This window comes from Rattus norvegicus, chromosome 17 (genome assembly GCF_021556685.1).
Source record: "Rattus norvegicus strain SHRSP/BbbUtx chromosome 17, alternate assembly SHRSP_T2T, whole genome shotgun sequence".
Classification (NCBI taxonomy): Eukaryota; Metazoa; Chordata; class Mammalia; order Rodentia; family Muridae; genus Rattus; species Rattus norvegicus.
In genome coordinates, this window is record NC_141550.1 from 56,880,740 (window position 1) to 56,891,952 (window position 11,213).

General features: G+C 38.9%; 1 protein-coding gene across 1 annotated transcript; it reads left to right on the plus strand.

Moving 5' to 3' along the window:
* Positions 1–67: 67 nt before the first annotated feature.
* On the plus strand, positions 68–2,936 carry Mrpl32 (mitochondrial ribosomal protein L32). The gene is made up of 3 exons (NM_001106116.1): positions 68–231; positions 1,609–1,790; positions 2,515–2,936. The coding sequence occupies exons 1-3, from the start codon at positions 105–107 to the stop codon at positions 2,767–2,769; spliced, it is 564 nt and encodes a 187-aa protein (NP_001099586.1). The 5' UTR covers positions 68–104; the 3' UTR covers positions 2,770–2,936.
* The last annotated feature ends 8,277 nt before the right edge of the window (positions 2,937–11,213 follow it).

Below are 11,213 nucleotides of genomic sequence, written 5' to 3' on the forward strand. Positions count from 1 at the left end.
CCTGTGCGCATGCGCAGGGAACCTGCGCATGCTCTGATCAGGAAGGCGGGGAAGTGGGCGGGCTTATGCATGCTCTCCGCCCACGTCCCGCTCTTGTGAGGAACATGGCTCCTTCGCTGCTGCTGCTGTCGCTCCCGTGGCCAGTGCGTTCCGGACCGCTACATAGGTGCTGGGAGCTGCTGCAACGGCAACTGAAGCAGACATGGAGTGGCTTTGCCAGTCCTCAGTGGGGTAAGGAGAGAAGTCGTGGAAAGAGGGTTGGTGAGGACTTCCGGGTTGTAGGACAGAAACAGCGCATGCTTTTTGGTTGTTTCGTTAATTTTTTTTTTTTTTTTTTTTTTTTTTTTTTTTTTTTTTGGAGACTGTCTCCGTAGCCTAGGGTGGTCTAGAACTCACTGTATAACCCAGGCTCGCTTCGAGCTCCTGATATCTTGGGAGCTAAAATTTAAGTTTTCCTGTTATTTGCAACGTATCCCAGAAGTGATAATGCCCAGACAGTCTGAACAGAGATATATTTTAGTATTATAGCTCAAGCGTAGTATAATCAATAATTATCTCCATGTGCTACCTGAGATAATCAGTTCAATCCACTCGTTGTCTAATAGGTTGAGAAAACTCCAAGGTCAGTCCAGCAGTATAAACGACTGTTTTGTGTAGCAATATTTCAGGTTAGCTGAGAAAGAATGCCACTATAGAAAGCTTTTACTCGTTTTTGTTTTTGTTTTGGCGGGTGGGCGGGGAGTGAGAACATTCCTCTCCATTGTCCAGTCTGCTTATAAGCTGCTGATCTCCTGCCTCAACCTTATTCTGGGATTTCAGGGGTATGCTTGTACACTTTAACTAGTAGTAAGAAAGTTCTCAAAATTGAGCGAACATTTCCAAGTCTGAAGACAAAAGAAAGGGTAAAGAAGTGATCTTAGCAATTTAGAAAAAAAAAGTGAAACACTTGATAGTCTCATAAATAGTAAATCTTTTCTTAGCACATAGGAAAAGATTAAATATGAAGGAAGAATTTAGTGACTTTAGGGACCTACCAGGTTAAAAAAAAACTGAGCTAACTAGATCAGGATAGTATGGTACAGTTGATGGCCATTGTAGTCATCACAGAGATGGTCAAAGTGCATATAGGGAATCTCAAGATTAGATCACCTGTACACTACTTATTACTAAACCACAGTATCCCATATTACAGATGTGAGAAATGCTTGGTAGACTGGTTGCTTTGGTAGATTGCACTAATAAAGCACTCCACTTGAATTATTTTAAGTTGCCTTTTGTATGAGCTTTAGTATATTTTAAAAGCTGGGGCTTATTATTAATGTTGTTGTGTTTAACATTCAAAACTATGTCAGGCCAGCTATATGGCTCAAAAGGACCTTGTTGCTTAACCTCAAGACCTGGGTTCTCGCTCCATGACCAACATGATATAAGGAGAGAACTAACTCTGAAGACTGTCCTCTGACCTTCACATGTGCATATATACACAGAACACATATAATGTATAATTTTTTTGTGTCTAGTGACACTGCACATGACTGTTAAAGAAAATAGTATCTGTATTCATTTAGGAACTCAAAGTTGATTCAGTATCTCTGTTTTGTTTTATAGCACCAGCACTAGCAGTCCAGAGCCCATCCACCCTCACGGAGCTAGCATATGATACCAGTAAAAATAAAGAGAATTCCAGCTTTTTAGATAGTATCTTTTGGATGGCAGCTCCCAAAAACAGACGCACCATCGAAGTTAACCGATGTAGGAGAAGAAACCCTCACAAGCTTATTAAAATTAAGGTAATGTGTGTGTGGGTGTAGGTGTATGCTTGTGCATGCACATACACACTTTTCCTCAAGTCTAACACTGAGTAACCTGATGTTATATTTGTGTAGCCCAGGAAACCAGCCTTATAATAGTCTTCGCATCTCATCTGTCTCACCCTGGATTGAGAAGCAATCTAACTTTCCCTTAATGTTTGAAGTTACTCTTAATGGATCATCCCATTGTGCTGATGGGCTCTTTGTCGGTTATTTATTATTTGAAGTTAGAGGACTGATAGAGCTCTTAATTGAAAAGTCAAATGAGGTCTTTACAAACAATTCTTCTGAAAAGTCTCCAAACGTCTTGACTGTGCTTTTAGTATTTAATGTGGAATTCAATAGACACACATAATGAAAATATTCTACTCAAGCTGAAGAATTCAATAGACACATGTAATGAAAATATTCTACTCAAGCTGGAGACTAGACAACATGATTTGAGAGTTGTTTATCCATAGGGTATATGAATAAAAATATACTAGATTGGTAAACTTGAGTTCTAGTCCTAATTTTCTTACTGATTTAAACTCAATGTTATTATTATTTTTTTTCAGTTTTCCTGTTAAAATGAAGTTGAACTAGATAATATATAGTTTCACGTAGCATAAACAGTATCAGCTACAGTGTCAGCATGTTAGAGTTCTTGCTGGTGATTATGTATTACGATGCCTGTTATTAATGTTTTTCCTTTGTTTTAAAGAACAATATAGACATTTGCCCTGAATGTGGTCACCTGAAGCAGAAACACGTCCTTTGTGGCTATTGCTATGAGAAAGTAAGCCAAGAGACAACTAAAATCAGACAACAGATATGGGCTCAAGAAGGGGGACCTTTCAAAGCTCCTTCCATCGAGACTGTGGTACTGTACACAGGAGAGAAACCATCAGAAAAGGATCAGGGCAAGAGGATTGTTGAACGAAACATAAAGAGACCATCGTGGTTCACCCAGAATTGAGCTAAAACCTTTAAAAAGATAATTTAATAGTAAGGCAGTCTTCACTTTAATGTTGTGCCTGCTTTCAAATTATCATCGTATTTTGAAATGGATTTTGTTAGCTGTTATTTTTAAATGAGGTAATTTGAAGACTGTATCATGAATAAACTAAGCACGTTTATGTAAGGGCTCAATGGATTAATTTGTGTATTTCTATAATGCTGAGGTTTTTTGTTTTTTGTTTTTTTTTGATATTCTTTTATTTACATTTTAAGTGTTATTCCCTTTCCCAGTATCCCACCTATAAACCCCCTATCCCATCTCCCCTACTTCTATGAGGGTGTTCCCTGACCAAACACCCTCACTTCCAACCTGCCGTCCCTGACATTCCCCTACACCGGGGAGGCAGGGGGGCGGTGGTTGAGCCTTGGCAAGACCAAGGACTTCTCCCATTGGTGCCCAACAAAGTCATCCTCTGCTAGATGTGCAGCTGGAGCCAGGGGTTTGTCATGTGTATTCTCTGGATTGTGGACTAGTCCCTGGGAGCTATAGTTGGCTGGTATTGTTGTTCTTATGGGGTTGCAAGCCCCTTCACATCCTTCAATCCTTTCTCTAATTCCTCCAGTGGGAACCCCATTCTCAGTTCAATGGTTAACTATAAGAGTCCACCTCTGGGATTATTTCTGTCTTTCTGTATCTGTTGAGGCCTGTTTTGTGACCGATTATATGGTCAATTTTGGAGAAGATATCTTGAGGTGATGAGACGAAGATATATTCTTTTGTTTTAGGATGAAATGTTCTATAGATATCTGTTAAATCCATTTGTTTCATAACTTCTGTTACCTTCACTGTGTCTCTGTTTACTTTCTGTTTCCATGATCTGTACATTGCTGACAGTGGGGCGTTGAAGTCTTCAACTATTATTATTGTGTGATGTGCAATATGTGCTTTGAGCTTTAGTAAGATTTCTTTTATGAATGTAGGTGCCCTTGCATTTAGAACATAGATATTCAGGATTGAGAGCTCATCTTGGTAGATTTTTCCTTTGATTAATAGGAAGTGTTCCTTATCTTTTTTGATAACTTTTGGTTGAAAGTTGATTTTATTGGATATTACAATGGCTACTCCAGCTTGTTTCTTGGAACCATTTGCTTGGAAAATTGTTTTATAGCCTTTTACTCTGAGGTAGTGTCTCTCTTTGTCACTGAGGTGGGTTTCCTGTATGCACCAAAATGCTGGGTCCTCTTTACGTATCCTCCTGTTAGTCTATGTCTTTTTATTGGGGAGTTGAGTCCATTGATGTTAAGAGATATTAAGGAATAGGAATTGTTGTTTCCTGTTATTTTTGTTGTTAGAGGTGGAATTATGTTTGTATGGCTCTCTTCTTTTGGGTTGGTTGCAAGATCACTTTCTTGCTTTTACTATGGTGTAGTTTCCCTCCTTGTGTTGGAGTTTTCCATCTAATATCATCTGTAGGGCTGTATTTGTGGAAAGATGTTGTACAAATTTAGTTTTGTCATGGATTATCTTGGTTTCTCTATCTATTTTAATTCAGAGTTTTGCTGAATATAGTAGCCTGAGCTGGCATTTGTGTTCTCTTAGGGTCTGTATGGCATCTGCCTAGGATCTTCTGGCTTTCATAGTCTCTGGTGAGAAATCTGGTGTAATTTTGATAGGTCTGCCTTTATATGTTACTTGACCTTTTTCTCTTACTGCTTTTAATATTCTTTCCTTGCTTTGTGTATTTTTTGTTTTGACTTAAGTGACAGGAGGAATTTCTTTTCTGGTTCAATCTATTTGGAGTTCTGTAGGCTTCTTGTATGTTTATGGGCATCTCTTTGTTTAGGTTAGGAAAGTTTTCTTCTATAATTTTGTTGAAGCTATTTACTGGCCCTTTAAGTTGGAAATCTTCAATCTCTTCTATACCTATTATCCTTAGGTTTGATCTTCTCATTGTGTCCTGGATTTCCTGAGTGTTTTGGGTTAGGAGTTTTGCATTTTACATTTTCTTTGATAGTTGTGTCAATGTTTTCTATGGTATCTTCTGCCCCTGAGATTCTCTCTTCCATTTCTTGTATTCTGTTGGTGATGTTTGCATCTGTGGCTCCTGATCTCTTCCCTAGGTTTTCTATCTCCAGGGTTGTCTCCTTTTGTTATTTCTTTATTGTTTCTATTTCCATTTTTAGATCCTGGATGGTTTTATTCAATTCCTTCACCTGTTTGCTTGTGTTTTCCTGTAATTCTTTATGGGATTTTTGTGTTTCCTCTTTAAAAGTTTCTACTTGTTTACCTGTGTTGTCTTGTATTTCTTTAAGGAAGTTATTTATGTCTTTCTTAAAGTTCTCTATCATCATCATGAGATGTGATTTTAAATCCAAATCTCGATCTTACAGTGTGTTGGAATATCCACTATATGCTTTGGTGGGCAAACTGGGCTCTGATGATACCAAGTAGTCTTTGTTTCTGTTGCTTGGGTTCCTGTGCTTGCCTCACCATCTGATTGTCTCTGGTGTTAGCTGGTCTTGCTGTCTTTGACAGTGGCTTGACCCTACTGTAAGCCTGCATGTCAGCACTCCTGGAGACCAGCTTTCTCCCAGTGAGACTGGGTACGGAGATTTGTGTTACAGATTCAGCTCCTGGTGCAGGCAGAAACAGGAAGGATCCTGTCCCAGACTGCTCCTGGGTTCCTGTGTCCTGAGGGCTCTAGTCGGGTTCCTCTTCTGCCAGAAATGTGAGCAGAAGTGTTGGTTTCCCCTGAACTCTCAGGATTGTCCACACTTCTAAGAGTCCATCTCTCTACCCTATGGGATTTGGGTACAGAGAGCTATGTTACCAGGTCAGCTTTGGGAGCAGGCAAAACTGGAAGGCGCTGGTGGGTTTTAATTAAACCTAAAATTTCCAGACCAAAACAAAAAGAAATAAAATTCATAGTAAATTATATAAACTATATTTGAATTCTTGATGATTTTTAAATGATAGTTGTGTCAATGAGAAAAGAATTTAAGACTCTAAATACACTCCTGATACACTTCTTTGTATTTAGCAGTAGATGCAGAAGGACATCTTGAATATCAGGTCAGCCAAGCTACAAATAAGATTCTATCTCAAAAAAAACAAACAAAAAACAACAATAACAACAACAACAAAAGCTTTAGAACAATTTACTTTTTTTTTTTTCCCCCCGGAGCTGGGGACTGAACCCAGGGCCTTGCACTTGGTAGGCAAGCGCTCTACCACTGAGCTAAATCCCCAACCCCAGAACAATTTACTTTTTATGGAACATAGTATGCTAATTAAATAATAGAAGTAGTTTTTCCATTTTTTTATTCATCAAAATCACATTGTCATTGTAGATGCTTGTGAGATTGGAGAAAGTTTTTTAATGACAATAATTTTCAGTATATAGAGAAATATACTGTGGGTATATATTCTAGCTTCTTTACCTTTTTAGCTTACTTTATATTTAGTATTTTTATTAACTTACAGCAATAACATCTTTAACATTTTTCAGTCTGTTTCAATTCTATTTCAATCCTTGGGTCCTCCTTTAGCCCAAGCCTTGCTAGCTTTTTTTTTGTCACTCCTAATACAACTAAGATAGCTCACTGAGGTAAGAAAATTACAATTACATGAACAACAAAAATTTAAACCACAATAAGTAACTTGGAATGTATTTAAAACAAAATATATACCATGATAATTTCCGCACTTACTAATTGAAAACAATTTCAACTCTGTACTTTTTTTTTAAAGAAAAGAAATACTCAGTTTTTCTCATGTCAATCTTAACCTATAAAGTATACTTGTATCATAAGGACTAGGGGGATGCTTCTTTGAAATGAAGGTGGTGTAATGACATCATCCATGTGGGCATTCTACAGACAAAATTACCAATTTCATGGACTATATTAAACTAATCTAGGGAAGTCAAATCTTTTAAACCTAGAGATCTCTGGTAAACAGCTCTTTGAAGAGTTGACTCAGTCCAAGAAGGAGAAAAAAATAGTTACAGGTTCTTGGACAGTTAAGGCCCTCCTCCAGAAATTAATGATTATTTTTATTTTGGCAAGTTGGGCATGTGGTATATATCCAACTTTAGTTGTGTTTACATGAAGTTAAATTCTTCATGAAAGCCAAGGTTCATTGGGTCATACATTGTATGTAGTCTGTTAGTTCCTTGGTATCATGTGTTGATTGATATTGACTGCAAAATGTACTCTAAGCAAATCTTTTATTTAGGCAATTCATAAGAGTTGAGCCCTCACACATGGGTCTAATTCCCTTGGAGGAGTATGCAATTTTTAAAGGTTCCTTTTAAAACACAAATCATTTTTTCATACTTTTTATTTGCCAAACCCAAGATAAACCTTTTAAATAAATACCCGGAGTGGGGCCATTAAAGTGCCAGTTGGTGAAAATGTGGTTCCATCCTGTCAGATCTATTTTCAATGTCTACTCCCCCAACTGCCACTCCTTCTATATGCAGTTGGAAATATTTTTTGGTTTTTTGTTTTTACACTTTTTATTGATTTTTTTGTGTATGAATTTCAATTTTGTACTCTAATCACACTCATCTCCCTTTCCCTTCATATGTGTCCTCCCCTCTAACAACCTATCAATACTGGATTCTTACTGGTATTTCTCTCAGAATGGGTCTGCAGAACTGGCCCCTTCATGTGCTCCAGTAATTCATAGATGGAATAGGTGTTGGGGTGGGCCAACTCAAAGCCCTAAATCTGGGCCTGGATGATAGCTAAATTGGTCAGCCTACCAGCTCTCCTGCCCTTACACTATTGAGGCCAACTGTCCCACACCCACTCCATCAGGGCTAGCTCTCATGGCCTTAGGACTGGCTCTCCTGTGTCCATGTCACCAGTGTCATTTCTACCAAGCTCCCTCCTCTACTTCATTTGCCGGTCCAGGTGCTGGTCACTCTCCCCAGTGCTGCAGCAGGCAGGGCCAGCTCTCAAATACTGCTCAAGCTTCTGGGTGTCTTCCACCTGCCGACAGTGCTGGTAGCCATCGGGGGTCTTCTTGAGTTGCTAACATAAGGAAAAGATTTGTCTCTCAATGGTTTTAAATCTGTGCTGAGGAACTCTACTGCCAACTGACTTACTGGTACACTGAATGAATAGACTGCTACAACTCTTCTTCAGCTACAGTTCTTAGGTAGCAGTATCATTTTAGGGGCTGTGTTAAGAATAACAACTCCATCTATCTCTGACAAAAGTGCTTTTTCTAACTGCTTTTCTTTACTGATTTCCACAGCAAAGGGCATCTAGATCAACCTCATGTCCTTGGGACACCGTGGTCCACTCTTCATGGAGTATCTCTTCACTTCACTGAAAATACTCCTTAGAGGGCTCATGCTTTTGTGTTACCTGCCTATGTTTCTCATGTATCCCCACTGACCTGTGTATTTGTTCATCTTTTCCAAGTTCATGAAGTCACGAGTGAGAGTTAAAGGTACAATTTAAAAGTGAATGGCAAGAAAACTAGAGGGCCAACATATTTGAGTCACCTGGACCCAGGTAGTCAAACTCAAAATAGCCTTACAGCTTCTACCTTTACACCACATTAGGAAGTGCCATAATTCAGGTAAACATCATCATGCAACCAAAGTATAGGGCAGCAGTTAATTGCAGTCTTCTCACATAATAAACTGTCAGACCTAGCCATGTTATAGAGATTGCTTGCTTCTATCACAGCCACCAGCCTATGGCTGGAGGGCAAGGTTACCTCAGGGGAAGAAAGCAAACTGTAGTATTGAATGAAGACCAGCAGCAGCAGGCAGAAATGAGACTCCCGATCTTGTGTTCAGGACTTCTCTTAATTCCACCTAGGAGTCAGGTGATAACTCTCCCAACCTCTTTTCCTCTCTACATTCTTAGGGACTTACAGATTGCTTAATTGTAAGTTCTTTGGCTTGATTGGGTCTGCTTTGTTTTGTTTTTTTGTTTGTCAGGATAAATGAGCTCAGGATATACACACTGCTTCTCTAATACTAGGACTTACTGGCTAACAAGAAACACCTCGATACTATCTGAATTCCATAGTTCTAATCAGGAGCAACTCCCTTTCCGCTCCCACATGATAGTTGACCATATCTGTAGTCTTTGTGGGTTGTTACAGCTGTTGAGGTCAGGAGCTACTGGATTCTGTTGAGTAGAAGTCATTTTGCCTTATCAATAAAATTAATATTAAAATTAATTCTATCTTGAATTTTTCCTGTGACAATGTTTTGTCCAGCAGGCCTCCCCGTGCCATCCTATCTTTTCCATATTGTAAACTCAGTGATAAATTTTATGTCTGTGCTGAAAAGTCTAATTTTCCTTTTGTCTCTAGGCTCAAATATCCAAGTAATGCAAGTCGTCTATTAAAATATCACTGAAACCTTCAACACATCATAGCCTCAACATTTCCAGTCTCTTTCCTTAGATTAGCTTCTCTGATTGCCTAATATTTTGAGGTTAGAACATTTAAAGCACTGCTAGTCACACCCACCCCTACCAGCTAAATCTGTGCCCTACTTCACCGCTTCGAAAACAGTCAAGTTACTTCAGCCAAATTCTAGTCATCACATTGTTTTTTCCTTTCCTTCTCAAGCATAACAGTGAGCAATACCTTGACTCTATACTCTGTTTCCAAAGAGGTACTTGATTTAGAGAGATAGGAAGGGTGAGGTGAGGTGAAGAGACTACACTGGGGTGGGCCCAGAAATTACCTAGAGAATGTAGGTCTGGCTGTTACCTGTACTGAGTGATAGACCACGATGGTGATGACCAAAGATATAGAGAGAATGAATAGAAATTGACACATTTCAGAAACACGCTAGGTTTTGTGACTATTTGGTGATGCAGGGTCCAGAAGGTGCAAATGCTGCTGCCAGCAGGCTAAAGAGCTCCCTATGCTCAATTAAAACTGGGTTCTTGGGTTGGGCCAGATGGTTCAGGTAGATAATTTGAGTTCAATCTCAGAGAGCCACATGATGGAAGGAAAGAAACAACTGTCAGATGTTGTCCTCTTATAACTGATCTGGCAGAAATGAAAATATCCTAAAGACATTTTAGCTGCCAAACTATTATGACAGTAGACACCAAGAAATTGAAATTTCTCCCAGTGATCTCTTGTGGAGAAAGAAACACTGAGACTTGTTGCCAGAGGAATAAATATCTTGGTTTCCAGAAAAGATACTTTACACAATGCTAACAAGTTGTCAGACTGCCTTGCAGATTAAGGATGAGCCCCAGATGACAGGCTACAACATGGATGGGACTGCTAAAATGCATATCCCTGACCCTCTATTTAGACTTTACCCTGAAGATGTGCTGGAAGGTCTCCCTGAATCTCTTGGGCCTTTTTCCCAATATGAATAGTCCCACATTGAATAAATCTCTATTCATTTTACTTTTTAATTTGACTGTTTTAATTGACTTTTCAAGGATGGGTCACTGAACCAAGCTTCTTGAGTCATGGACTGTAAGCCCAAGTTTAGAAACACTCTGACACCCACACGTGACTTGGAAAGTACACATGTGTGATCTAAATAAATAAGTAATACATAAAATGTAATGAAATGGAGGCGAGTTCTTGACTATGCCACAGAAAAGAATTTTAGTATGATGCTAGATGTAGCAAAATTCTTAAGATCATTTAAAAATAAGGGAAAATAAAGCCAAACATGGCAGTCTACACCTTTAATCTCAGCATTCAGGAGGCAGCAGCAGGGGGATCTCTGTGAGTTTGAAGCCAGCCTAATGTATAAAGTGGAATCCAGGATAGCCAGGACTATATAGAGAGAGGCCCTATCTTAAACAAAACAAAATCAAAATGAATTATGGAAAATATGAATTTAAGCACAAATGGAAGAGAGATGTGCTTAGGTGTCATATACAGATGATAGATACATGGTAGATATATAGATTTCTCCCTGAAATTCTTATATATTAAACTGATGCAATGTATAACAAAGATTAAAGATTGTGATAGAGTTTAAAAATTAAAGTTTAAAAGTTGAGTAAAGTATGTGAATTTTAGTTTATGTAATTTTTAAAAAATTTTTTCTTATACAGACCACCCATGCACGCTTAGTGTTTCATTTTGTTTTGTTTTTAAGTGGAAAATGGAGATGCATACCTTTAATCCCGGCACATGGGAAATAGGAAAGCAGACTTCTGTGAGTCTGAGGACAACCTACAGTAAGTTACAGACCAGCCAGGGCTATGTAGTGACAACAGCAGAATCACACGTGAGAGCAGAAGGACAAAGTCTAGTCCTGGTAAATATGGAAGTTGTTCAATGTAACCAACTTGTCACCAGGTTACTGGCTGGCCACCCTCAGTAAAGTACCATACCCCGGGCTCAGGGTTAGTCTCTGATACTGACTTCAACAGCATTCATAGCCGAGTCAGACTTGGTAAGTGGAAATCCATGTTATAATGTCCACGCACAACTTCCATCTCTGC

Bases quoted from the DNA above. Each gene is read 5' to 3' on its own strand.
- Mrpl32 (NM_001106116.1), top strand. From the start codon at position 105: ATGGCTCCTTCGCTGCTGCTGCTGTCGCTCCCGTGGCCAGTGCGTTCC. The intron at 232-1,608 runs GTAAGGAGAGAA...TTTGTTTTATAG, and splicing joins CTTTGCCAGTCCTCAGTGGG to CACCAGCACTAGCAGTCCAG. The intron at 1,791-2,514 runs GTAATGTGTGTG...TTTGTTTTAAAG, and splicing joins ACAAGCTTATTAAAATTAAG to AACAATATAGACATTTGCCC.